The 27,968-nt window shown below is 45.8% G+C and overlaps 1 protein-coding gene across 2 annotated transcripts in view; it reads left to right on the plus strand.

Annotated features, from left to right (window-relative positions):
- Positions 1-27,968, plus strand: part of Plxnc1 (plexin C1) — a 149,656-nt gene that overhangs the window by 40,809 nt on the left and 80,879 nt on the right. For both annotated transcript variants that reach the window (XM_005358143.2, XM_026784439.1), the window contains exons 4-5: positions 2,133-2,233; positions 23,855-23,969. In XM_005358143.2, coding sequence (XP_005358200.1) covers positions 2,133-2,233; positions 23,855-23,969 — 216 coding nt within the window. The remainder of the gene's footprint in view (positions 1-2,132; positions 2,234-23,854; positions 23,970-27,968) is intronic.

The raw sequence follows: 27,968 nt of genomic DNA on the forward strand, positions 1-27,968 counted from the left end.
AATCTGTAGGATGGTATCAACATGTGCCCAATTAAACATAATCATATGCAGATATATATACTGATGAGAGATAGTGTGTTCATTAGAGAGCATGTCTAATGCAAATATTTATAGTATCTTATCTCTTACACAGTTATTACATTTGTGCTTAAATATGCTAAATGGTCATTCTTGAAGAATGTTCTAGATCAAAGACTCAGCAAAAAGGGTCTTAGGACCCGTTGTTATTTATATCTCTACAGTGTCACGGTGCTGGGCACATTCGAAGGCTCACACAAGCCTGTGCTAAGGAAATGTACTGAGTCTTTCAGCCTAGGGGGTTCGTGTTTGCTGGACCATGGCATCGTTTTCTCCCATAATAGCAATAGCTGGGACTTAGGACACAAATTATTTAGTATGCTTCGCACTCTGCTTGTAACAACCCCGTAAATTCGGCTCTGTACTGGTGCCGTTTTTACAGACGACAAAACAAGGTTAGAGAGATTATGTGGCACTTAATAAAATCCCTCAGAATTAAAAAGATGTTTTGTGAGCTACAAGGAAATAAATATCCACACTCCAGTTAATTCGGGCTCAGACTTGCAGTCTGCCGGCTGCGTCTTGTCAGCAGCACCGAGGACTGGGAAGGAAGAGGGCACAGTGATCCTGCACGAATCAGCCTGGACCTGAAAGCTCCTCCTTGGAATATGCCCTCATTTTCGCCACAAACTCCTTCTAGAACTTTCCTTTCCTCTATTTGTACTTCCCAGCATGCACAGCTTCCCAGGATAATGAGTTCCACAAGTTTTCTCACTACCCGCTGTGCAATTGTGCCTTCAGAAAATGTGCCAGGCAACACTTGGGCACTCCATGTTTGCCACCGCCTCTGCTTGCTGCCTGGATCTGCCCTGCACTGTTGACTGATGAGTGAGAAAGGCGCTCTCTCTCTCTCTCTCTCTCTCTCTCTCTCTCTCTCTCTCTCTCTACAGGGAATGATTTTTATCCCCCCTCTATTTCTTTTTGTTTCATTTTTTTTTTCTTTTTTGTAGTCCTGGGAATCAAACCCAGCACCTTGAGCATGCTAGACAAGGGCTCGACTATTAAACTGCGCCTTTCAGCCCTGTCTCCTCCTGTTTCACACCCTGCAATGGGGGTGAGTCACTGAGCTGGGAGCCGAAGTGATGGAGATACCCTACTACACTTCATTTCTGCATCCCTTGCCAAACTCATGCTGATCATTCTGGGGCAGAACCACTGCTCTTCCTGGATGCTCGTTTCCATAGCGCCACTGACAATATTGACTGTCCCCATGTGAAAGTCAGGTGACCTGGCTCTGTGATTCCCCATGGAAATAGTTATCCACAGATCAGAAACGTGGCTATGGTAAGACTCACCTGAGAAGGCTCTTATAATACAGTCTCCAAGACTCCACCCCGAGAGTCTCAGCCACAGGGGAGTCTGGGAATACTGTTCTCTTGATATCTTCTGGGGATCAATTCCACAAAGCCCTCAAGACATCAAAATCTGTGGATGCTCAGATCCTTAAATTTTGCATATAGCCTATATACATTCCTCCCATATACATTAAATTATCTTTAGATTAGTTATGATGCCTATAATATAATAAAGTGGTGTTTGGTTTGGTTGCATTTTTTGGTTTTTTGAGACAGGGTTTCTCTGTAGCTTTGGAGCCTGTCCTGGAACTAGCTCTTGTAGACCAGGCTGGCCTCAAACTCACAGAGATCCGCCTGCCTCTGCCTCCCGAGTTCTGGGATTAAAGGCATGTGCCGCCACCACACAGTTAATAACGTGTTAATACTATATAAATCATACCACTGCGCTGTTCAGGGAACGAGAGGATGAAAATACACTGAGTATTTTTTTTCAGATGTTTTCGATCTGCTCCTGGTTGAATTTGTGGGTTCAGGAGCCACTGGGGTGAATGGGGGATGGCCTTCTGTACTGTGGAAGGCTGGTTCTTAGACACTGCATCCTGTCCTAGAACTGGAGACCTGCCATTGGATGCCGCAGTGGAGACATTCAGGGCTCAGGTTGATAAATCTACTCTTTGTGGTCCTTGGCGCCCCACCTCCCCACCCCCACCCCAGTGTTGCTTGCGATTCCGTCTAAACTCGTGTCCTCTTCATTTTCAGGTGAGGAGAATTCTTGTTGCAAACTGCAGTAAGCGCAACTCCTGCTCAGAGTGCCTAACAGCAGCAGACCCCCACTGTGGCTGGTGCCTCCCGCTACAAAGGTATTTCCTAAATCCTTTCTCACCCCGACTCTCCTTCTCCGGAAAGTGATGCAGCCAGAACACTTGTTGCCCCTCTTTAATGATCCGTTCCCGGGCTGTGGGGGAGCTGAGCTCTCCAGGACCAAAACACATGGCGTAGTAACTCATTCTTCAAGATGTTTCTGGCCGTGTCAGTGCCATCAAGTCATTTGACCCAGGCCACGCGGGACCACCCAGGCTGGGGGCAGCAGGGGGAGGGGCAGGGATGTGACTCGGGAAGGGAGGCTAGTGTGGGTGGATTTGCTTTTTACTTCCTACCAAGTTCACCAAGACTTCAGAGCGAGCCAAAAGGTTCTCCCTTAGAGAAGATAAAAGAAGAGGAATGTTTGAAAATTTTCAAATGAATCCTCATCATGCCATGGATTCTGCTCGCTCTGTGGAAGCCTTGTTATTGATGGCATTGTCTCCTCGCGCGCCATATAGCCGTGGGCCTGATGTACAATCTCAGTCTCCAGGCAGAATCTGCCCAGCCTGGTCTTGAATTACGATGTACACGACCCAGCTAGGCTCAGGGGCGACTTGTAGCGGCTTCCTCTCCATGGCAGTTCTTAGCATCGCTGGGACCAGCCTGGTTGGATTCACTGTTGCCATGGTAACCCAGTACTCCAGCTCTTGCTATAGAAGCAAGGAGGAAAGAGCCTTCGCTGCTGTGGCTCAGGCAGGAATGGGGAGGGGGGAGCAAGCCACATAACAGTGGCTGTCAGATTGGTGCTTTCAGTTTTAAAAGGTGAAACAGATTAAAAAAAAAAAAAAACAGTGGAGCAGGTAGAGAGAGGCTGAGGGCAGAGCAAAGGGGCAGCTGGGGGATGAAGGCGATAGAGAAGTGAATTAGGAAGCTAATGGGGGAACAGGAGGCATGAATGGAGAGGGGTGGCTATGATGTTAGGGAGAGGCTCAGGAAACAGGCTAAAAATATGGAGATGGGATGAATTAAGAGTTTGTGGAGGAAGCCACAAACTGAGCTGCTGCAAGCCGAGCAAGTGCCCCCTCCTCTGCCGCACCTCCTTGTGGGGCTTTTTCCCTGAGAGTTACTGGCAGACAAAAGAAGCAGGGCCAAAGAAATTCTCATGAATAATTGTAATTGGTGGGAGCCCTTTCTTCTCGTTGCATGCCCGAGAGTAGACTTTCAGAAATTAACTGATCACAACCAGGATTGTGTGGCTGCTGTAGGTTTTTTCAGATCCGCTCCATTTGTGCAGCTTCTCTGGGTGTCTGCGGGGAGAGAGAGCTCCAGGCAGGAGCCTATTCATGGGTGGTTGGTGACAGTGGCGGTGATTAAAAGCTGCATGGAGGTAGGGTCTGCTTGCTCAACAAGCGTGGGTCAGGAGTTGATGGGAGATGCCCGAGCCGGCAATAGAAATTTGGAGTTGGTTGTATTTTGATGGTACTTACAGAAGCCTTAAGGTCAGAGTAGGGAGGGAACGCTGGCTGCAAAGAGGAGATGTTCAAGAGCTGAGCCCTGGAGTGCGGAGCCCCTGGAGTGTCTTGATGTTTAGGGTCAAGGAGAAACAGAATTAGGAGAAAAACAATGAAGTATCGGAAAGGGGAGAGGAAGCTCTTAGAGAAGCATTCTGTTGCCAGGCAAGGAAAAGGAAGGGAGGGCAGTGCCCAGTGCCGGCTCCTGCCAAGGAGGTCCAAGAGAGACCGGAGCCACTGGACGTAGCACATGGCAACCGGTGGTTGTGACAGAGGCCTGGGCTTGGAGTGGTGCAAAAGGACCCTGAGCAGTGAGCGGGACGGGCTCCTCGGGGTGTTAGGAGGAATGGCAGAGGAGAGATGGAGCAGATCCTGGAGCGGAAAGTAGAGTCCAGAGTTTAGGGTTCTAAAACATTGTTTTTCATTATATTTTAATTGGAGTGGAGTGATGCGTGTTCCATAGCACGTGTGTAGAGGTCAGAGGACAGCTCGTGGGAGTTGGCGCTCTTCTTCTACCATATGGGTCTCGGGGACCCACCTCAGGTGGTTAAGTCTGGCAGGTGAAAGCACCTGCCAAGACCACTCACTAGTCCAAGTTTGGGGTTTTAAAAGATGCATAAAATAATGGTGTCTGGGGCTGGGGAGATGGCGGTTCAGTCAGTCTCTACAGTGCTTGCCATGAAAGCACCAGGGTCTGAGTTTTGATCTCTGGCACCTACCTAAAAAGTCAGCTATGCTAGAGTGTGCCTGTAACCCTAGTGTTGGAAGAGCAGAGGCAGGAGGATTCCTGCAAGTCCATTGGTCATATAGTCTAGCCAAATTGGTGAGCTCTAAGTTCAATGAGAGAACACACACACACACACACACTCACGCACTCAAGCATGCACACACAGACACACACACACAAAGCAAGCATGCACACAGACACAGATACATACATACACAAGCAAGCATGCACACAGACACAGATACACACATGCGCACAAACAAGCATACACACACAGACACAGATACCACACGCACGCACACACACACCACCCCACACCAGTGCTTTTCAGTGTTGTTGAGAAGATTCCAATAGAAAGGAAGAGAACAAGAGTCGTGTGCTGTCTTTCAGCAGACAACAGGACCTAATGTGTCAGTAGGGAAGGCAGCCTCAGAGCAGGCTGGGAAGGAGGCTGCAGAGCCTGGACCCCAGAGCTGGTAGGGGTAAACGCATGCTCAGGGTCTGTTCATATCGCTCTGCGCATCCTCCCATGACTTCAGACCAGGAGAAGAAGCAAGGTGCTGGGATGGGCCTGTGGAGAGGGAGCCCCAGAGGTTTGGAAAGAAGGAGAGTAAGAAGCACACAGGAGCTCAGGCAAAGACCTAAGAAAATAGAGTATGGGTGTTTGGCATTCTTGGGGACCACCTGGGGCTTATGATCTCGCCTTTGAAACAGAAGCTGTGGTTTTGCTTCGCTCAAGTCTAGCCTAGCTCCGGGGCTGTCATTGTAAAGTTCAGTTTAGCCAGAGTACAGAACGGGTGACTGGTACCAGTGCCACTCGAGACATCGCTGTGTGGCATGAGGGACTCCTGTGTGTGAAGGAGGAAGACAGGGGCACACTCTGGGTAAGAGACATGACAGGGTGGTAAGATCCGCGCTCTGGACCTGTCCATTGGAGAAGTGGAAAAGAGGGTACTGGCCAGGTTGTGTGTGGCTTAGAGTTGAGGTGACAGAGATGTGGAGTTACTGGGCATGATACTAAGTTCTGTAGGATGGTTATAGCATGGAGGTTGAGATGGAGAACAAGATTATTGGGCAAAGAAGAGTCAGGGACCTAGGGTGGTCACCGGAATATTAGATGAACCAGCCATCTGTGTGTCAATCTCAGGCCCAATGTTGAAGAGAGAGGGATGAAGCAGGCAAGATATAAAGGGCGAGGGTGGACACTGTAGGTGGCTCCGTGAGGGAGGGGTCAAGGGATGGTGTCTGTGGATAACATGAGCCTCAACTCTGGGAGGTGGTCAGAAAGAGAACCATGCTGAAGAGGCAGTTAGGCCCAGGTAGACCACCTATGCTTGGTGAGAGGAAGCAGCCAGCCCTTTAGAGGGTCGTGGGGAAGCTATGGTCCCCAGGGGAGAACAGTAAGCCAGGCGAAAGGGGCTGATGGAGAACTGGGTGAGGACCCCAGGCCATCCTTAGTGGTTAGCTGTCAGGACTCTTTTTCCTGTTTTCCCTGCTTCTTCCCTTGCTCTCTCACCCAATAGGAACAATCCTTTAAGACTGCGCCAGGTGGTGTCCCCCAGATTAGTTGGCTCTAATGGCTCGCCCTCCTCCAACTCAGCCAGATCCCCTCCTGCAGACAAGGCACCCTGTGATCTGCAGCTCCAACCTCTCACGTGCTGCTTTCTCCGTGGTCACCTTAGCCTTACTGATTGTCTTTCTGATTCGAGAACATTCTAGTAGTGTTCCTGCCTACCCGGGGTCTGCACCTGGACTTCTGATTTCTGCATCTTAGCGTACTCTTCCCCCACGTTAGTTCTTTCTTTGTTGTCTGGTTCTAGAATAAATGCCAATTTCTACCCGACTACCCAGTTTCATCAGATAACCGCCCCCCCCACTGTTGACTGAGGTTTCTGTCCTGCCCAGTTCCCGCAGTTGTTAAGTCCCCCCAAAATCACACAGAGGTCTACATTAGTTATATAAACTGATTGGCCTAGCATCTCAGGCTTCTTATTAACTCCTATAACTTAACATTAGCCCATAACCCTTGTCTATGTTAGCCACGTGACTTGGTACCTTTTTCAGTGAGGCAGTCACATCTTGCTTGCTCTGTGTCTGGGTGACGACTGCATCTTCCCAGAATTCTCATTGTCCCACCTCTACTTCCTGCCTGGTTGCCCCACCTCTACTTCCTGCCTGGCTATTGGCCAATCAGCGTTTTATTAAAATACAATTGATAGGGTATAGACCATTGTCCCACCACCCCCTACTTCTGATTACATTACTGTTTTGGGTTCTTTGTGGCCCATCACTGTATCTTTATCCCTCAGTCTCTCCTTTTACGCTGTCATACATAGTGTGTTCCAAAAACATATTAAGCGAGTGAGGTAAGTTGAGTGACTGGCAGGCAGTACCCACAGCTGTATGTATCAGCAAACATTCTGGGGTCATGGTCGATGGCCCTTCATAGCTACCTCACCTCACCTCACCTGGTTCCCAGCTGGCTTGGTTCTGGCCTAGGATAAAATGAAGCTATGCCTCAGATCTGTGACTCATGTTGAGCTCTCAGTACCATTCAAAATTAGGGATGCTAAAGGGGATGTTTTTGTATGATGGTGGAGCATCCCACTGTGTTTATTTTAAATGTCACGGATTTATTTAGAAAAATAATTCTTTTCGGTGTTGAGAAGGTTGAACTTTCTTGAATACATGTCTAGAAAGTGGATTTGGGAAGGGGGGGGCAAGAAAATGATCTTAATCCCGCTTTGATTTGGTGTTAAGAATAGGCACCCAGGATAAGCAGATAAAAACCAAGTAAACAATGAGGTCTAGGAAGTCTAGTGTTTTATTGTGGGAACCTCAAATTCAACCTGCGCTACATTTGTGTGTGTGGGCAGAAGGGGAATTTTTTTTTTCAGGCTGCATATCTTGGGGTTGGAAGCGGTTTCTCAGCTTCCTCCCATATTGCAAAACCACAGCGCATGTGTTCAGTTATGGATTTCCATAAACCTAGCAATCCTGAACCAATGAGCCTACGGGGTTCCAAAAGTTCATTTGCAAGTTTGTTTGGCTCAGCGAGTGCATTTGCTCGTAGAAACCATGTCACAAGTTGGGGATGGATTCCCAAGCCAGCCCACAAAATTCAGTTTCTCTAATTTCAACGAATATTTGTTGAACTCCTACCCAGTGTGGGAAGTGAGGTGGCTAGCTGCTGGTGAGGAAAGGCAGACGCCATTCCTGGCTCTAAGGGACTTACGTGCAAGGTAAGAGGCAAGCATGCCAGAGGCCAGTGTTCTCTCATTCAGTCGTACATCCGCTGGTGAATGTTGATGGAGTGCCCGCGTGTTCTAAGCCCCATATTCTATGAGGAGACACGGTGGTTTCCGAATGGTGTTTACAGTCTAACTGTAGATATAGAGGTCAGTTTATTTTTGAGTTTTCTGCTTCAATAACACCACCTACTGAGCAACTACCCATTTCGTAGTGGCCTAAAGAACAGGTATTTAGTTCCATTTATTTTTCTCACTCATGGTTCCACTGGTCTGGTCTGGGGAGGAGCAAGAGGTCTGTCTGTATCATGCTGCAGATGAGACTCTGGTCTGTTCCACATGTCTCTTGTTGGGTACCTACTCTTGTAAGTCAGACAGCAGATGCACAAGACCCGCTAAGTTACATTATACACTCAAAGCCTTTGCTCTCAACATATTTACAGATGTTCCATTGCTAAGCCAAGCTCCGCAGTCAAGCCTAGCGTCAGTAGGATAGGGAAATATACTATTTTACTCTATCTTGTTGGACGTGTTATCAAATGGCATGGCAAAGGGCACTATGGATGAGTAATTTTTGGTACAGGAGGGCTTGGGGCCTTGAACATTAATCTAAACTCTCAAGAAGTAAAGGAGATGAATGACATAGAGAGTGATAAGGTTATGCATAGAAGACATAGGATTTCATAGAGACCCGTAAAGCGCGTCTAACTCCCGTGTGAAAGGTTGGGCAAAGTTTCACGAGGAAGAGATAACTTCAGCCAAACCTGAAGCGTAGGCAGATATCAGCAGCAGGGGAGACTGGCTGAGGGAACAGACCAGCAAAGAGTCTAATGAGTTCCTGTTCTGAAGGTGAGTGTGGACGAGCAATGGGGTAGCAGGGGAGTGGTGGGAGATGAGGGGACACGGCCAGCGGGGCAGAAGAGAGAAGACCTCATAAGTTGCGTTCAGGAAGTTGGATTTTGGTAGAAGGGTCGTGAGGAGCCACTGCTCAGCTTCCATCAGGAGAGTGAGCAACCGAGTACAATTTGAAGCAAAGTGAACTTGAGACACGGCTGGGACCCGGTGGATGGGACAGCAGGCAGCTGTAGAAACTGGGACTACGTTAGTGTGATAGTGGGAAGAAGTGGGTAGGTTTCAGAGTTTGAGAGCTATTTGGAACCGAGCGCTGACAGGACTTGGTGATTAGCTGAATTCCCCCTAGAGAGAGGCATGCTAAAAATAGGGCCCTAAAATGAAATATAAAAGATCGAGGTGGCCACCATTTTTCTGGAAGACGTATTCTTTCTCCCTTGACCCAACACCTCACAAAGGGAAGAGCTGACACCCAAACAAGTTAGATTCTTCCTGTGCCCCAGGCACTGGGTAGGTACAAGATTGGAGGGCAAAGGAGGCATCAGGTCAGAGGGTGAAGGACTTCTGAGAAGATACCCAACGGGGGTGAGTTCTAAGTCTTTTACCCACAATACAAGGAATCTTCTGTTGAGGTTATGGGGGAGTGTGTGTAGACTTGGGGGACAGACAGAGCTGTCCTTTCATGAGCAGAAGGGGAGGTCTGCTTGAAATAAGCAGCATTGACTTCCATACTGGCACCCTGAATGGTATAGCAGCGGCAGAATAAATAAAGCCTTGCACGGAACGGGGCTGCTGACAGAGTTCAGCCAGGTAATATCCATGAAACTGAAGGGCAGGGTCTGGCTCCCAGGAAGTGCTGGGGTACTGTGAGCATTAGTGGAAGTCGAGAAGGAACCCCCAGGATTGCCCTCAGCTTCCAAGGGGAAGGAAGTCTGAAACTGGGCCTGGAGGCACGGGTGGATTTAAACCAAGGGCAGATGGGGGTAGGAGGCTTCTCGTGCCAGAAAAGCAGCTCAGCCGAGGCCTGTTCAGGGAGTGGCAGGTTGGATTTTTGTCTCTAGGACACTGACTAGGAAGGAAGGAAGGGATAAGGGTGTTGGGTGGGATCAGGAAGTGAAGGCTCGGGGTTTAGATTTAATTAGTACGTGCTGGGAGCTCATTAAAGGGCTTCAAGCAAAGGACTGTGTCTTTAAAAGATTTATGTCTTGCAAAGATTATCATGTTGGCAGTATGGGGGATGAAGTCAGGCATTAGCGGGACCTACCTCTCCCTCCTCAGGTATCTTGTAGAGTGAGTTTATCTTGTATCTCTTCCTGGGTCATCTGCTTGGTGGCTATTCCTTGGCCCAAGTCACACCATGGAGTCTGGACTGGGTCCTTCTCAGAAAACGGGCCTTGCAAAGAACAGCCATTCACGCCAGTTCCTTAACAAGTCCCATGCACAGGATAGAGACTGAGCCCCCAACATGCTAATTACAGGGTATCCGGATGCCCCCTTGATTATTTGTATATATTTAACCTCCCCTGTATTCTTCTGCCTGTTTTTCCCCCCAATGGTGACAGTTGGAGGACCTTCAGGGAACCCCTAGTAGCTGTTTTGAAATTCTCAGGCACTCTTGGGACTCTGAAACGGATCATTTCTCAGCTCAGTCTACCAGCAAAGTCCCTCATGGTCCAGCTCATGCCGGACCCCTGAAGGGTTGGCAGATGCAGAATGGACCTAGACGCAGAAGTGGAATGAAGATTTGTGTTCTAAAACTTGGCATTGACAGGCCATGGAGCACAGGACGTGTGGCCATGCTCTTCTGAAGCCCCAGCAAATGATCTCCATTGCGGATGCTACCCTGTAGCATCCTGCTAGTAAACTCTAGAGTGAGCTGGCCTTGAACACAGACCTCCAGGAGGCTCCATCCTGTGCCTGCTTGTCCTTTCTGGTGCCCTAAGCAGTCAGGGATCAGTACTGTCACTACTCTGCTTTCTAGAAGAAAAGATGGGGTTTTCCTTGATCTCCAGCTCCTGCTGTGGGGAGCGCTTGGTGGCTTCAAGAGCACGAAATGTTTCCACTGCAGCTCCGGAAGTGAGGACTCTGAAGTGGGGTATCAGGGGACTGTAAACTTGTAGAAACGTCTCATGTCCTTCCCTATTCGAGCTTCTCAGGGCAGGTCACACCCCTCATCAGCTTCTCCTTCCTGCACTTGCAAAGCCAGCAGTGCATCATGGCCAGGCTCTGCTGGTCCTGCACTCACATCTCTGACCCTGATGCTAATGTGGGGGCGCAGAGATAACTGCAAAGCCTCCCTGCCTTGAGATCCTTACCTAGTCCACATTTGCAGTGTTCTCCATAAAAGTGACATAATCATGGGTTTCATGGATTAGAGTGTAGACATCTCTGGAGGCCATTCTGAGGATCTGAGTAGCATTCTGAGGTTATGGGTGGGTATGTCATTGGAGAGGAAGACAACCATCTCAAAATCAGCAAGGAACCAGCACAGGAAAAAAACAAGCAGGGCCAAATGAAACTGAGGAAGGGAAAGAGGGGCAAAGGGAGCAGTTTTTAACTGGGGGGTCCCTGAAGGCCTTCCTAAGACAGAAGGAACATGTTCAGTCTTCTGTGTCACTATAGTATTTAGCGGAATGGCCAGGAAGGTGCTTGGAGACAGAAGATCTACCTTCCTTCCTTCTTTCCTATTGAGGATGTGTCCTTGCGCAGATCCCACCCAGGCTTGAAGCCTGTGCGATGCCACTTCTCTCTGGTCCAGTGCAACTGTAATGACAGTGATAAGGATAATAATGGGATTTGGGGGCGGTCCCTCCTCCTCCTGTGAGGACCCCATTGTGCCAACTAATTGTATAGAAACAAGTAGGGCAACTGTCTGTGGGGTGGAAGCAGTGGGGAGCAGAGAGGAATATGCTGTTCCGGCCTTGGGGCATTCCTGAATGACCCTGGCACAGGCTGAACCTGTGCATCTGGGTTATTAGGAATGCTGGAAGGGGCTCAGGGAACCTTCCCACATTAGAATGGGGTCTGGGGCCAAGCCGAGTCCTCTGGATTCTTTCTCCCCTTTGCTAGCTGCTGGAAGAGCTATATGAGCTAAGCCTACTTACTGCAGAAGCAGAAGGTAAAGGGGCACATCGAGGGACGTGGCCCCGCTGTTGATCTCTTGGGTGGGTGACAGTGGCTATGATCACACTGCTCAGAGCCAAGCTTGGTTTGTTTGGTAGATGTGGGCAACTGAGCACCTCAGGCCTCAGCATCACAGCTCCAGTATTTATCCTCACCATCTCTTTAAGTGATGCTCTGACTTCCAACAAACCCCATTAAGAGCACCCCTTCTAGTAAACACAGGTTTTAATGGAATGGAAGGGTTTTTTTTTAAATGACCTTATCAAAGGCAGCATGCACTTTCATAAGCAAGTATTGATTGGCTTTTAAAAATTCCTCAAATGTTTTCACTTGTCTCTGTGACCTCATGTTTGTCCTGTTCCCAGCAACTATTCCCCTCCTGAATACAATGTTCAGATCTGCATCCCAAGGCCTGCCTGCCAGTCTTGGTTTTTGCTCTTGTACCAGCTTGCAATGCCAGGCTGTTTCCGTTCTGTTATTTGGATTGTGCACTGTTTCTGATAGGCAAGATGGGAATTGATATGACCCTCAAGAGGAAGGCCTGTAGTATTATTGCCACCTAGTCAATGCTGGAGAAATGGACCCCAAGAGTCTAAAAAATATCCTCAGTGACACAGGGGATGAGTACGATAGAGGTAGAACCCAGACCTCCCTGAGCCAAGAGGCATCATTTTTTCACCTTTATTTCCACACTACCTAGTTTTTCTAAACACCTTCCTGACATTCTTCTGTATAAGGTCTGTCTGTCCTGGAAATGAAAAGTGAAAACTCTTTTACTCCTATTGCTTGCTGAAGAACCACATAGAGTAAAGGCCCCAAATCCCTTTTGTGTGAGTGCTTCAGTCTGAAAATGTGTTTTATGTGTGCTAAACAGTTCCAAGTTCTAAGACAAAGACTGATTTTCCACTGTGCCAGTTAACAGACCAACCTCATGAACAGAAATCAATGAAACGACTTAGGCTGGTATCATGGAGACACCGGCAAGAATTTAGTTCCTTTAAATTTTAATTCTTATTCCAACTCAGCTAACCTTTGTTGAATACCAGCAATGGGCCAGATCCTTGACTGGATTCTGGGGAAAACAAAGATGAACAAGGCTGTGCCCCAGAGAAGCTAACATATTAGTGTGGAAAGTGGATAGTCAAGAAATACTCTTAATAGATGATTTTCAAGATGCAAGGAGACACCCAAAATCCCTTTCCTTCTGGGGGATGAAAGAGCTCTAAGAATCTTCTAAGAAGCCTTGGGCCATGTTCACCCTTGTACTAGGGAAAATATACCAGATATTGAACCAGTATAGAGAAACTATACAAAGGGACATCTGGTCAACCTTATTACTCATCTTCCTATCTAGTCACTAGCATTTTGTATTTGTTTAGTTAATTAAGAAACAAAGTTTTCTGACTCTGCCATGTGAATTATTGCTGTCTTAGTTACTGTTCTATTTCTGTAAAGAGGCACTATGGCCAAGGCAACTCTTTTTTTAAAAATAAGCATTAACTTTTTAATTAATTAATTGGGAGCTTCCTTACAGTTTTAGCTTTGTTCATGATCATTATGGTGAGAAGCAGAGAGGCCTGGTGCTGGGGCAGTAGCTGAGACCTCTACATTGTGATCCACAGGCAGAAGCCAGAAACAGACAGACAGATTGGACCTGGTGTGTGTTTTTGAAACTCTGAAGCCCACCCCCAATGACACACCCTTTCCAACAAGGCCACACCCCCTAGACTTCCCAAATAGGTCCACTAGCGAACATTTAAATATACAAACTAATGGGAGTCATTCTCATTCAAACTACCATGGTTTCCCAGTCAAGACAGTTGGGTGTAGCTTCCTGGTGTGTGTAACTGGAGTTTCTAGTCCCTCAAGATAACACCCAGCAAGAGTTCAGAGTGGGTGCCTCACTCATCCTACCTAGTCTTGGCAAGTTATAAGGCACAGTGGCATAGTTGAGGCCCTCAGAGACTTGCAGCAGGAGACCTTTTTAATTTCATGTAACATTTAACCCAAACTTCTTGGTCTGAACACTAACATCTCACTGAATTCCATATAACCTGTATTTTCCTATATGGACACATCCTGGGAAAATCAACATAGTATCACTTTGGTATTTATGTTCCCACTATGGAAAACTATATAAAACTATTGAACAATTGATATAGTACAAAGTGTGTGGATGTGGATGCTGTTGCTAGACACTAGATACCATGCCAACCAACCTCCCTGTTCCCCAGTTTCCTTGTGTTTGACATGGAGGTAGTAACAGTGATGCCTGTTTCGTGAAGGTTAATGAATTTTTCCTACTGGTCTTAGAAATAACGGAAGATCCATAGCAGAACAAAGGTGCCGTGGCTTGAATGTGTCCCCCCCCCACACACACACAAAAGCTTGTGCTGGAAACAACTCCTGGCGCAACAGTGTTGGGAGGTGGGATCTCATGGGAGATGTTTAGTTCATGAGAGCTTTACACTCATGAATGGGCTAACTTATAAAAGAGATTATGGCTGCACTTGTGATTTCTTACTATTTTATATATACACACCTTCTCCTGCATTGCTGTCTTCTGACATAGGATGATGTAGCAAAATGGCTCTTGCTGGATACAAGCCATTGACCTTGGATTTCCTAGCCTTTGGAGCTGTAAAAAAAAAAAAATGAGTTTCCCACTGATGACTTTTTGTCACAGGGACACAAAGTGGTCTGAGGGGAAGGCTCTTCAGTCAGCTACCATGTTAACTGTTGTGAGTGCCAACACAGACTGGTGGATGAGAGCAGGGTCTTGTCATGCTCTCTACCTAACTCAGAATCTCAGTTTTTTCACATAATAACTGTGCCTTAGGAAGGTAATGGGGAGGCTTGTTAAACCGCACTCGCCCATGTCTGTTTATTGGGGGCAATCGTGATAGTTACTTTGTAGGTTTTTGTGTGAAGAATAAATGAATGAAATCATGTGAAAGGCATTGCCTGGCACGCTAGACATTTTTGCCTTTTAAAAAAAATACTAGATTCACGTGTTATTAGTGTAGTTTTCTCATGTAGACTGACTTGCAGATCAGTGATGAAGATCCAATTTTTCAGCTTTCTTAGCAAGTTATTTTGGTCTTGTATTTTGGCATTCCCCCTTCCTGATTCTGGGAGCCTTTAATTCAGAGTTTCGTTTGTCACAGTGACTTCCTATTCTCCTTCATTTAATGGAGTCTGACTCCTTCATCTCGTGGACTGGCAACTGTAATGAATGTCACCCAACTCTGGAGACCACTTGGTCCCTCTTTTGTGCTCTGTACCTATCCTAAAGACGGAGACCTCTGTTGCAAATCACGTAGCTGAGGACCTTGGGATGCTCTTGGAAGAAACATCCCTCCTTGAAGATGCAGGTGCCTATGGGAGAGGAGAGAAGCTGGATCGTTGGCTTGTTAAAAGTTTCCTGATATTTTATCAGTGTAGGATCTTTGGCACAGGTCACACTCACCCCACATTAGAGCCAATTACCTGATATTTAGTTATCAGATTCCTTCGGGGACGGTCTGCTCTTGGTGAAGAATTAGATTGGAGGTGCTGATGCAATTCTAGCGGCAGGAAGTAGGAGCTACATTTCTGTGCTCAGAGTTTCTATTTCAAGGTTGAGTAAGTGGTAAATTTTTTTACTGAGCGATTCTAGCCTAACAGAGTCAGATTCTCAAGGTTTGCCCCCTCCCCCAGCCCAGCCCAGCCCAGGGGCACTTCACCTACCTGGAAACTTCAGGTTTCAGAAGTGGGTCTTTCTGTCCTTTGTGTTAGCATGAAAACAATTGATAGTTTAAGCCATGCCCATTTTAAAAAATAGAAATGCTATACAAATACAATACAATAATAATAAATTTAAAAGTCAATCCAGTTGGGCACCATTCCCAGACTACCAACTGAGCAGAAACACAAATAAATAAAGAAGAAGAAAAACTGCTATATAATTCAAATGGCTATAGTCTCCTTGTTTTCTGCTATTCTTTTATTGCAGATATATAATATCAAGGCTACATTATGGGTAAATAGGTTTTGTGGCCTAACCTGGAAACCTAATCACTGCTTATAATATTATTTCTATGGGGGGAATATATTTTATATTATAAACAGATGGTTTGCAAGCAATTTTTGGAGCACAGTAGGCTTGTGGGGATACGTCCACCAGGGATTTTAATCTTTAGCAGAACTGGATGCCATGATGATAAAAATCCAAGGCCTTTTAGAATCTCCCTGTTAAGTGTTTCTCACCTGAAACCTCACCATGCTTTTCGTGCTAAAGATGGCCTCACTCTCTGTTTTCTGGCACCTGAGACTCACTTCCCTGTCTTGCCTGAGTCTAGCCACGCTTTTTAAAGACTGTTGAGGCCCAGGAAACAAGGAGGCACCCTGAGAGGCCTTTCCTGTGCCCTTTAGAAAATGGTGGCTAAAGTTCTAGGAAGCTGTCCAGCTAGGTGGGCAAGCATGGAGTTATAAGGTCAGATTTCTGCCACTTGACAGCCACATAACGGTGAGTGAGCCTGTGTGCCTTTGAACTTATTTTGTTCCTAAAGACAGTGGTTCTCAACTTGTAGGTTTGACCCCTTTGGAGGTCAAATGACCCTTTCACAGGGGTCGCCTAAGACCATTGGAAAACACAGATGTTTACATTAAAATTCCTAACAGGGGCAAAATTACAGTTATGAAGTAGCAACAAAAGTAGTTTTGTGGTGGTGGGGGGGTCACCACAGCACGAGGAACTGTATTAGAGGGTTGCAGCATTTGGAAGGTTGAGAACCACTGGCATAGGAGGATATAGTTGTGAGAGCTGGCTGTGAACTTTAGAACAGTGCCCAGCACCAATACTGTTGCCTCCATGCTTGCGTGGGGTAGCTTATCAGGGATCTTAGGGACTACACAGATTTCTGTTTACTTCGGAAGCAAACTCAATGTATCAGAGTACTTTCGGAACTTCAAACAGCAAGCTTAGCAGTATCTGAAGCTCCCTGTTTACCTCTTAGGGACTGTGTAGATTTGGAACATGTTTTCTGGGTTACAGATGGAGGAGGTGGTCCATTTTCTTATATATTCAAATGGCGGTATTAAAGTCTATTATTATTTTGAGCAAATTGAGCTCTATAACACATTTATAGTAAACTGAGAACAGGCTTCTTAAATAGTTGCATGCACTAATTGTTACCACACAAAGAGTTTTTCACCTAAGAAAAGCTTTTTTTGAGAAATTAACTTCTTTTCTTCTCATTTGGACAGCTTTGTTTTCTAATTTTCAAGTAGGTTTCTATCTACTTATTGACTTTATCATGTAGGCATAAGATAAAATTAGGAATAGAAACAAAATAAAACAGTATTTTAGTCGGGTTTCTAGAGGAACAAAGCATAAATGAACATGTATGTATGTATGTATGTATGTATGTATGTATGTATGTATGTATGTGTGTATACATTAAATTAGCTTCATTGAAAATAGTGACTGCTGTCTCCAATCTGAGAACCTGGTAGTTGCTTGGTCCTTGAAGCTGGGTGCCTCAACAGTTAGAATAATCCCACCATGGCTGTCCCTCAGTGAGGAGGCTGAGAACCCGGTAGTTACCTAGTCTCCAAGGCTGGATACCTCTGCAGTCTCTCTCTGGTGCCGGAAACTTGGAAGATTCATAGAGAACTGCTATTTCCCAGCAAGCAACAGTGGTCCCGAAAGGCTGGTTCTGATGTCAGTGCAGGAATCAGCACCAGCAACAGGTGAACTAATGAAGAGGCAAGCGGGAAGGCCAAGAGAGCAAAACGTCCTTTATAATCTGGGTTGCTGCCGGGAGGTGCCCCCCTCATTTGGGGTGGTCCTTCCCAGATCAGTCAAGACAATCAGAACAAGCCCTCTGGTGAGGCTGTTGACACGGATGATCCTAATCTGTGACAAGTTGTCATTAAAGTCAGCCATCACAGATAGCAATTGAGATCTGGCTTTCAGATTGATCCTATCCTGGCAAAAGGTGTGTTGTATGCGGAGTTGGGAGGTTGGGCCTGTTGGGGTGGGTTCTGTTGGAGGTGAGGCCTGTTGAGAAAGGGAGTGGTTGGGGGGGGCTGTTGGGAGAGGGGCCTGCTGGAAGAGGGGGGATTCTGTTGGGGTGAATGAAGCTTGTTGGGGTAGCGCATGTCGGGGGTGGGGCCTGTAGGGAGGTGCTTATGTCCTGAGAGCTTTGTAGTCAGGAATAGATGAGCCCAGTTATGCACAGGCTTGAGGCTGTGAGTTCTGTCTCTTGCTCTTGTCTTTTTCTTACCCTTCCACCATAGGGAGATGCATCAAAAATGTCTTTGCCAGGTCTGAACCCTACAACTTTGGACTTCTAGAACTGTAAGGAAAAAAATAATAATTTGTTCTTCACAATAATAGCCCAGTCTGCAGTGTCCTGTTATAAGAACACAGAGTGGACTCAGACCATCATTAGTCTCGAGAAGCCAGGTTGATATAATCAATAGTTGATGTGTGGGCCTGGGAGGAATCTGGGAGAATCTGGGGTAGCGGCATGGGAAAGACCTCACTGCAATGTGAAGGGTAATTCCTTTCTTAAACATTTATTTTCATTTTAAGCATATATTATTGTGTGTGTGTGTGTGTGTGTGTGTGTGTGTGTGTGTGTGTGTGTGTGTACACCATGGGCGTGCCTGGTGCCAGAAAAGGAGTTGGGCGCCCAGATACTAGAGTTATGGACAGATGTGAGCCACCCGATGTGGGTGCTTGACCTGAACCCAGGGTGTAAGGATCAGCAGTGGGGAGAAAACCTGGGACTTCTTAGCGATGACATACACAGTCATGATCAAACTATGCGTAGAACTACAAATGGTGGAGGCCTTCTGATGAGTCTGGGGGTGGTGGCGAGGAACAAGGATTCTGAAATGGGAATAGAGGCCACCTGTATCTGTTTCCTTTCCATCGCTGTGCTAACACACCATGACCAAAAGCAGCTTAAGACAGAAAGGATTTATTTTAGCTTATGGTTCCAGGGGGATTGAGTCCATCCTGGCTGGTGCCATCATGATGGGGTGTCAGGAGTGGGAAGTCGGGTGATCACATGTCATATGTACATGGGAAGCGGGAGAGGCAAACACACACAAGAAGTGGGGCGAGGCTGTAAACCCTCAGATCGTGCTCCTCGTGATAGACTTCCTCCAGCAAGGCTCTGCCTCCTAAATAACCTCTCCAAACCCTGTGGGAACGTTCTCACTCAAACCACCCCACTGTCCTTGATAACCAGTTGCGAGGAGATTGGTGGAACTACGCCCGTGTCCTGGGACTTTGTGGAAGAGGGACTTAGGTCTCTGGTGGAAGGATTGCTAAGCTAAATATTGAAGGAGCTATGTGATTACTTTTTATTGGATATAGCAATATGTGAAAGAATAAACGTGATTGAAACCCAGAGTTTGTAATTAAATGGGGAGAGGGAGAAGGTTTTGGAAAATTATCAGCTGCCCAGATAAAGAACGAAGAGATGTTTTTAGGAGATGAAATTAGGGGTGTGGCCATGGACTGTTTACTAGAAATTACCATTGAAGAAAAGGCAACCAGGTTCCAGTTTCTCAAGATAGCGGAGGATCGACCTCCGATACATTCCTTCAAAGTAGGTTGGGTCCTTCAGGATGCAACTTCCAGAGAGGTGCCCTAAGGTCCTCAGCATTCACTTGCCAGGCCACTTGGGGACTCTGTTCCTTGTTATCTGGCTCAGTGCACCTTGGCCACCCCAGCTGTGGCTCAAGCAGGCCCTAGATACAGCTTAGACTGACATTCTAGAGGGTGCATGTGGTAGACCATCATAGCATCTACTTGCTACTAGTTTTATAGCTGTGCAGAGTTGGTGAGCTGGGAGGCTATGATGGCCTCCATCTAAACATCACAGACAGCCTGGGAACCTATGCAGAAACCTCCTACAGGGCCAAAGAGAGAGTGCCTATGTAGTAAGAGGCTGCTTATTGGTTCCCAGCTGCTTAGCCCTGAAATAATCACACAGAAACTGTATTAATTAAATCACTGCTTGGCCCATTAGCTCTAGCTTCTTATTGACTAACTCTTACATATTGGTTTAACCCATTTCTATTAATCTGTGTATCACCACATGACTATGACTTACCGGCTAAAGTTTTGTCTCTCTCTGGCAGGGCTACATGGCTTCTCTCTGGCTCTGCCCTTCTTTCTCCCAGCATTCAGTTTAGTTTTCCCTGCCTAACTAAGTTTTGTCCTGTTATAGGTCCAAAGCAGTTTCTTTATTTATTAATGATAATCACAGCACACAGAGGGAAATCCCACATCATGCCTAGAAAGTCTCTTCTATAGCAATGCCTAGAAAGTTAAGGGATAGGAATGGGGCAGTTTCTGAGACCTCAGAATTATACCACCACTAAGTCCCTTGAGCTACAGGTATAAGACCTAGATTATGAAAGCTGTTAAGTAGACTAAACCAATCCAAACTTTAGAGGCATAGCAGCCTGAGTGTTTGGTAACCCTGTGCCAGGATGTGGTACGTGTACTTAAAGATTATTTTGGAGCCTGGAGATTAACGTTCTCCACATTGTTGGGTTGTAGACTTACATGGAACCAGGTATGTGTCTCTTTGTGCTTAGTTCTTCTTATAGAATGAGAATATCTGCCCACCTGTCTCATCATTGTATTTTGGACTCAGCTATCATATTTAATTTTCACATGTCACAGCTGGAGAGGAATTTATCTCACGATGTATCATGCCTAGGGTCTCACCCATCATTACGTTAGGTGAGCGTCTTGATTTTGATTTGGTATTGGGCCAGTTAAGTCTTTGGGGTCTATTGAGCTTGAATGTGGTTTTCATGTGAGAAGGATGTGAAGTTTTAGGGCCAGATGTGGCATGTTGTGGCTTGAATGTGTCCTTCTTGAAAGCATATTAGAAACTGAAACCCTAGTGCACCAGTGTTGAGGGGTTGGGGTGGAGATTAGTGGGAAGCATTTAGGCCAAAAGCGCTCAACGCCCATGGATGCTTACAGCCGTTATGAAATGAAAGGCTAGAGATGGTGAATGCAGTGTCTCTTCTTATAGTCTCTTAACCTGCTTCCATGGAATGACATAGCCAGAAGCTCCTTGCCAGAGTCAGGCTTTCAGTCTTGGATATCCCAGCTTCTTAAGAAATAAATCTCTAAGTATATAGGTCTCAGTGTTCTGTGGAAGAGGATGAAGGCAGATTCCCCAAAAGAGAGGATAGCACATAGGATAGCATCAGTAAAAAGTACATACACACCCTGACATTTTCTCCAGGACACACTCATGCTAAGTTGACTCCAATTCCCCGCCTATCCATGGCCTAGCAAAACGGAAGTGGAGCAAGTGAAGAGATGTAGGATGTCGCTAGTAGATTGCTTGCTTGAAATTCTAGCCCATGGGAGATGGAGGAAGAAGGATCTGATGTTTGGAGACATCATTGGTCTCCTGCACTGTGATCTTGAGGCCACCCTGATCTACATGCCACCCTGTCAGGGTTGGAGGGAGAATCTGCCCATTGGGAGGGGTGAGAGTGGCCACTAGGGACTGAGCCACCTCATACGTCATGCCTAACAATGATGGTTTCATGTCATTCGGGCAGTGGATTGAGGATTCATTCATTTGGCCATTTCCTTGCTTGAGCCACAAGAATGAGAATAATTTTCCAAAGGAATCATCTCGAAGCCCCTGGTTTTGTTTACTAAAAAGCAGGAGCGTTAAGCTCTGCTCCCCCTCCTTGAGAAATGAGAATGTGTGGGTATCGTGCTGTCGGGAAGATTCTACAATCTGTAATATTTGAGAAGTAATAAGATACTGCTGTTGGCTGACCATCTGGTCATACATTCTCAGTCTTGTGGCTTACTTTATATGTTTTTTTTTTTTCATTTTATTTTTTTTTTTAAACCGGTGAAGGGCAGAGAATGAGAGTTAAAGAATTTCAGAGATGCCTTTCTTACATAAACAAAGAGTTTATGTTTAGACGTGCAGCATGGCCAGGTTTTGTTTCATGAGGAGTGGAAAACGAACAGCCTGTTACATATAGGTTGTCTCACTTTCTTTTTCAAAAAATAAACTAACCGTGACTCCTAATTTGATCTCTCGCTCTAAACTTTTGGTTTATATGAAAAACAGTCTCTTTGCCAGAAAGAGGAATCAAACATAAATTGCAACTCTAGGAAGAAAAAAAAGAAAACGCTGCAGAAGAGACCTATAGAGATTTCGTATTTCATCCGTTCATTCAAAACTATTTATCGAAACCCTAGTATTTGCTTCTCGTGCTAGCAGACGCTCGGGGATTTGCTAAAGAAACATCAAGATACTCTCTTCCTTCAAAGGGCTTAGTGCTGTCTGGGGGAGAAATGGCATGGACAGATGAGACAGTTAAGTTGTAATTCAAGGCAACATATGATCAAATATCAAAACGTGTGCCTCCGACGAGAGATGCTATAGTTCAGGGAAGGGAGCGATAGCACTGTGGCATGGCTGGTTTTTTCTGCCCGCAAATTGGCAAATCGTAGCACTATTTGTATGAAATATTTTACACTTGTTTTTTTGGCAGCCTTAGGCCTTGACTTCCAGTCAGCATTAAGAGCCTGCAAAAAATATTTGTACTCCAGTCTCTGTAGAGTTGGCTTAATTTCTCTCCCCTTCCTCCCTTCCAGGCAGAGGAAGTGCCCTGATACAAACCCAGAGGGTCCAGAAGAGGCAGGGAGTTTTTGTCAGGCATGATCCTTTTCAGACACAAATAAGGATCCCCCAATCTTGGTATTCTCTGAGCTCCAGAGCCGCAGAGCTAGCAAACTCCTTCTGACATTGAGAGAGGTTTAATCTGAACTTAACGGCCATGACGGACGAGTGAGCCATCTTGGGTCAGGTAGATTTACGGCCTCGGAGAATCGCTAATGAAAACCCCTTTGGTTCTGAAGTCAGAGGACTGGCACAGACGTAGGGGGAGCTGGGATGTTTCTTGGTGGACGACAAGCTAAGAGTACTTGGTGATGGTGGTTAGCGAAACTCACCAAACTTCCTGCTCTATATTTGGCATATTCAAATGAGCACAGAATCAAAGAGAAGCCACGAGGCCTAAATTGTTAAGAATTAAAAAGAGAAAGGAGAGGAAGAAGAAATAAAAATCTTTTGAAGTGAGATGTATTGTTTGGGCCCATTCATAACGGCACTGCTCCCCCGCCCCGAGTGATTGCTGTCACGGTTTAGATGTGTGTGGGGATCTCATGAATCATGGGTTTTTAGTTTCTTTTAAGACTCAGGGTTCTTCATGCGCCCTTACCTTCATTTTACCCTTTGCCTGAAGGGGGGGGGCGGGTGTGATCTTTCAAGCTACTCCATGTTCCTCGTGGAGGGTCTACATGGTACCGTGCCATTTGAAGACAGTGTGGTTCTTCATTCTCCCTGATGGTTGGTGACCCGTCTGGTAAGTGAATGTGACACTCCAGGGAAGCCAGTGCTCGCAGCTTGAAAGCATCTGTTTCTCAGAGTATGTGGCCCTGGCCACAACCGAAGATTTATTTGGGGCCTCCTCTGAGCTGGCTGACCTGGGAAAGTGGCCTTGCAAAATGTTTTTCTCGTATCTTTTGATATAATTTGGTATCTGTCTAAATAAATGTTCTGGAGCAGATGGTTAAGGAATGTCTTATTATATTCTTGGGCAGACTCTGCCCTTGAAATATTTTCATTTAATCATCATGTTGGAAGGCACCAAACAGTAGCTTTATTATTATTTTTTTTAACACAAAATGAATCACTCGCTAGGTTGGTATTCTAGCGATGCGTTGCAAACCTAAAATGTATACAAAATATAAAGCTTTTCTGGACTGTTTTTAGGAGGAATTTCTGCACAGGAACTCTGTCTCTGAATCCCCGAGAAGGCGATTTGGATGGATGTATTGGACGGTGTCATCTTGAGAGATAGCTTAAGGGTCTAAGTTCAACATGTTGTCAACATTTGTCCTCTGCTCCTAGACCTGATGAACACACACACACACACACACACACACACACACACACACACACACACTGCTATGTCTTCGTTGCTTTTCATGATATTCTTATCGTTTCCCTATTAGCATTCAAAATCAACAGCCCACTGTACAAAGTGTTTCGTCCTGAAGCAGATCACTAGACAGTTGTAGTTAATGGGCATGTGTAAGGCTCCCAACTTATCTATTGTTGATTTTTGCTTTGTTTTTTTTTTTTTTTTTTTTAGGTGCACTTTTCGAGGAGACTGCACACATGCGGGGAGCTTTGAAAACTGGCTGGATATTTCATCTGGACCTAAAAAATGCCCTAAAATTCAGATCATTCGAAACCTCAGAGAGAGGGTAAAGAGAAATGTTTTTATTTGTTCTTCATGATATATGGCACAGCTTCCTTCTGGGTATATAGAAGATTGTTTAACAATGAAATAGGCCTAGTGAGAGAAGTCCATTCATTCTATTGGTGAACGGCAGGGCCTTCCAGATACCATCCATCTGCAAGGTGCCAAGGACACAGTGATAACCTAGTCAAGGCACAGCCCCACGCCCTATGGAGTTTGCCATCTTGCTAGGTAAAGATGACCTTCAGTAGTTAAAGATGCATTTTTTTCGGATACACCTTGATTGTCAAAATAGCGAAAAGTAAGCTCAGACTTGTGGTCAAGCAGATTCCCGCAGCGTGGCAGTCTTTTACGCCACTGTGTTCAGCCTGCGAATTAACTGTCCGTAGGCATGAAATAACGCAGGAGGACAGACAAAGTGGACAGGTCCCTTGGAGAGCTCTTGACCTGGCATGAGAGAAAGGACACAAGGAACATACTGGAGCTGAGCTCTCTCTGTTACACATGCCTACCCTGCCCCGAGGGGAGCAGAATTCCCTGCACACTACCTCCTGTAAGGAGACATTTTCTCCCTAATCACGGCTCTTGTGTTATGAGTGATTGTACAGCGTCCCCATCGGCAGCCAGTTAACCTGTCTGCTGCATGCTCTGTGTTTCGTTTGAATGCCACATTAACAAGGAAATGGGCCACTTTCTCTTCTCACTTTGCCATTTCAAATCGCAAGAACCACGCCACTTAAGATGATTTAACATTTAATAAAGGGAAGCCAGAGCGTTTAATGAGTGGTAAATAATAAAAGAACCCAACTTTCCGGCCGTGACCCCTCAGAACGCATGGGCTGACAGTCACTTGCTGTTGTCACTTTTAGCCATCTTCTGGATTGAGGCTCATAGCCAAAACTCCAGACACACTCCTGCCAGCTCGTTCCAGGGGGTCAGATTCAGGGTAAACGGGGTTCAGCCATCCATACACAGGAATAGCCAGATCCTTCGCTGGTTGGTTTGAAAAACCAGCTGACTTTGGTGCGACGTAGTAGGCAGAAAGTATTAAGATGTTTTGATGTTCTCAGGACTCTGATAAGGGAAAAATACCTTGCATAATCCTAACCCTTATCAATAAAAGAACCCTTATGGGTGTCTTTTTGTGTCATATGAAAAAGTAGTTTGTAAGTGCTCCTTACAAAATTAGCTTATCTATCGAGGGGTGCTATAACTAACTATCACCACTAATATGCCATCTGGAACACTTCAAAAACATGCTTAGACCCACTAAGGGAGCAGTGGATCACACCTGTAATCTCTTGGGAGGCAGAGGCAGGAGGATTTCTGTGAGTTTGAGAGCAGCGTGGCTTCCACAGTAAGTTTCAGGCCAGCTAGGACTCCACAGTGAGACCCTGTCTCAAACAAAACCATGTCAGAAGGCTTGCAGACGAGCAACCGCTGGTTCTTTCTTCCCCGCCCGGAGTTCCCACTGTGGCTCACCAAGGGTCTGAGCAGAGTCCTCCCACACAGTCATGACATCACTGTCTACAAGTTAGAGACGAGAATTTAGTTAATATTTCATGTGTGTTATGCATGCCACAGCATGGATGTGGTAAGCGCGCTAGTGGAGTTGGGTCCCCTCTTCACATGTGGTCCAACCCACATTCTCAGACGTGACCTCGAGTGCCTTTACCTGCTGAGCCATCTTACCGCCCAATCATTTGGTAATCTCACTTCAGCTAGTCTTTAAAATGATCTCTGGACTCACCTCCCCCCCTCCCCCCCCCCCCCCCCGGCCAGGCAGTATCTACTTATGTGTGCCAAGGCAAGCGTTCTACCACTGAGCTATCCTCCTTGACTCTGGATTGATTCTTTTAGGCGTATGGAATCTCTTTTCACCTCTCTCTCCCCCTCTCTGTCCTTTCCTCTAGCTCTCTGCTTTACTACTGAGCTACACTCCCAAATCCGACTCCTCTTGATCATGTTATTTCAAAGTATTTCTTAGTTCATGGCCGGCCATCTCTGACTTCCCTGAAAGCTTGTGCCATTGTTTCAGCAGTACCTGACCCTTACCTAAAGAGATGACAGTCTGTGGTTGTCCCCAAATCAATCTATTAGCTAAGGTCAAAGACTGTTTGCTCACTGCCCATCATATTCCCGGTAACATTCTAGTGCCTTGGCAGGTACGGGAGTGGGGCAGGGAGTGGGAGGAAAAGCCCATAAATTACAGAACCTTTGTTCATCAGAAGAAGCATTATTTTTTTTATACAAAACAGCTAGCAAATAGGATATCTTCATCTTCACTGAGGAATACATAATTAAAAGAATTAATTAGAGTAGTTCCTGTTTGTCTAGGAGGGATTTCTCTGAGGTTTCTGTTTAGCGAAAAGAGCAAGAGGCTATTGAACAGAAATTTCCTGTTTGTGCACATGTGTCTCCAGGTGATTATGTGAGCATTGTGTTAGAATTCTCTAAAGAAGCATTATTTAGAGAGAGGGAAGGTGGGACAGAACAAGAGGGGGGATTGTGTGCACATAATAAATATATACGTATATATACATATAGGTATTAAAATGTGATTTATTAGAACGGCTTACAGGCAGTGGTCTTGAGTTATTCAAAATTGGATATCTCCCAACCAAAAGGCCAGCGATCTGGTAGTTGTTCAGTACGAGACTGAATGTCTCCAGACTAGATTGGGACAATCTAGTGCTGGAGTCCCAGGGAAATTCTAGAGAGCGGCTGTTCTTTCGTCTACTTTGGAATCCCAAAGAACCAGTCTCTAATAACAGCAAGAGAATGCCTCGGCAACAGAATGGATGAACTTGCTAGAAAGAGTAAGAACAAGCAGGGGAAAAGTAGAAGCTTCCTTCTCCTATCCCCCTTGATAAGGGCCACCAGAAGGTGTGGCTCAGCACTAACGCGGGTCTTCTGACCTCGAATTCAATCAAGAAAACCCTCACCGGTGTGCCCAGCTGCTTGGGCTTGAGTTGAGTCCACAGGCAGTCAAGTTGACAAGTAAGATTAGCCATGACAAACATGGAGAGCAGTACGAAGGCTTCGCATACGGTTGTGGGCATGGCTTTCCCAGTGGAATGACTAGTGTTAATGGAGAAGGAAGGCAACTAGAATCCGCATCTACGTCATCAGGTAGACATGGTCCCATAAATAAGAGCAATGCAATAAACAGGTATAAAGGGATTCGGTGTTGACTGAAAATTGTTCACCAAGAAAATTATGACAGAGGCATGAAGTCATTGTCCACAAAGCGACCTAAGGAGAGATGTTAGAGAGACCCTTCCACAAAGCAGAACTGAAAGAAGAAACCCTCCCAGCATTCATTCTGTCAACAGTGTTTCTTGTCCAATCACACTAGAAGCAAGTATTATAAATAATTCTAAATGAAATACAGAAAAATGTCACTGTTTGCTAATTCTTAATTATTGCATATATTCTAAATATATACATTTTAAAAACTGTTCTGGGAGTCCAGGCTGTCACTGGGTAGGAGAGCACACACTTAGCATGAGCAGGGTCCTGGTCTGAAAAGGCTTGCTCTGATCCATAGCGTCCCCTGAACTTAAAAATATCAAAAAATTGTGTAAATGAATGAATCTAATTACCTATGTTGAATTAATACTCAAATACTAACAATCATACTGTGTGTCAGGTAAACAAACTTCCAACCTCTATTCTATAAGGGAAAGTTTCCTGATGGGTGTCGGTGGTGTACACCTTTTAATTCCAGCACTCGGGAGACAGAGGCAGGCAGATCTCTGGAGTTCGAGGCCAGCCTGGTCTACAAGACAGGCTCCAAAGCTACAGAGAAACCCTGTCTCAAAAAACCAAAATAAGAAAAAATTCCACTTATAAAAGTAATAGAATGTAAAGCAATGTGTATTCCCTGTGTTTAAAAGTCACTTTTAGCCGGGCGATGGTGGCGCACGCCTTTAATCCCAGCACTCGGGAGGCAGAGGCAGGCGGATCTCTGTGAGTTCGAGACCAGCCTGGTCTACAGAGC

Source organism: Microtus ochrogaster, chromosome 24 (genome assembly GCF_000317375.1).
Source record: "Microtus ochrogaster isolate Prairie Vole_2 chromosome 24, MicOch1.0, whole genome shotgun sequence".
In the NCBI taxonomy this organism is placed as follows: Eukaryota; Metazoa; Chordata; class Mammalia; order Rodentia; family Cricetidae; genus Microtus; species Microtus ochrogaster.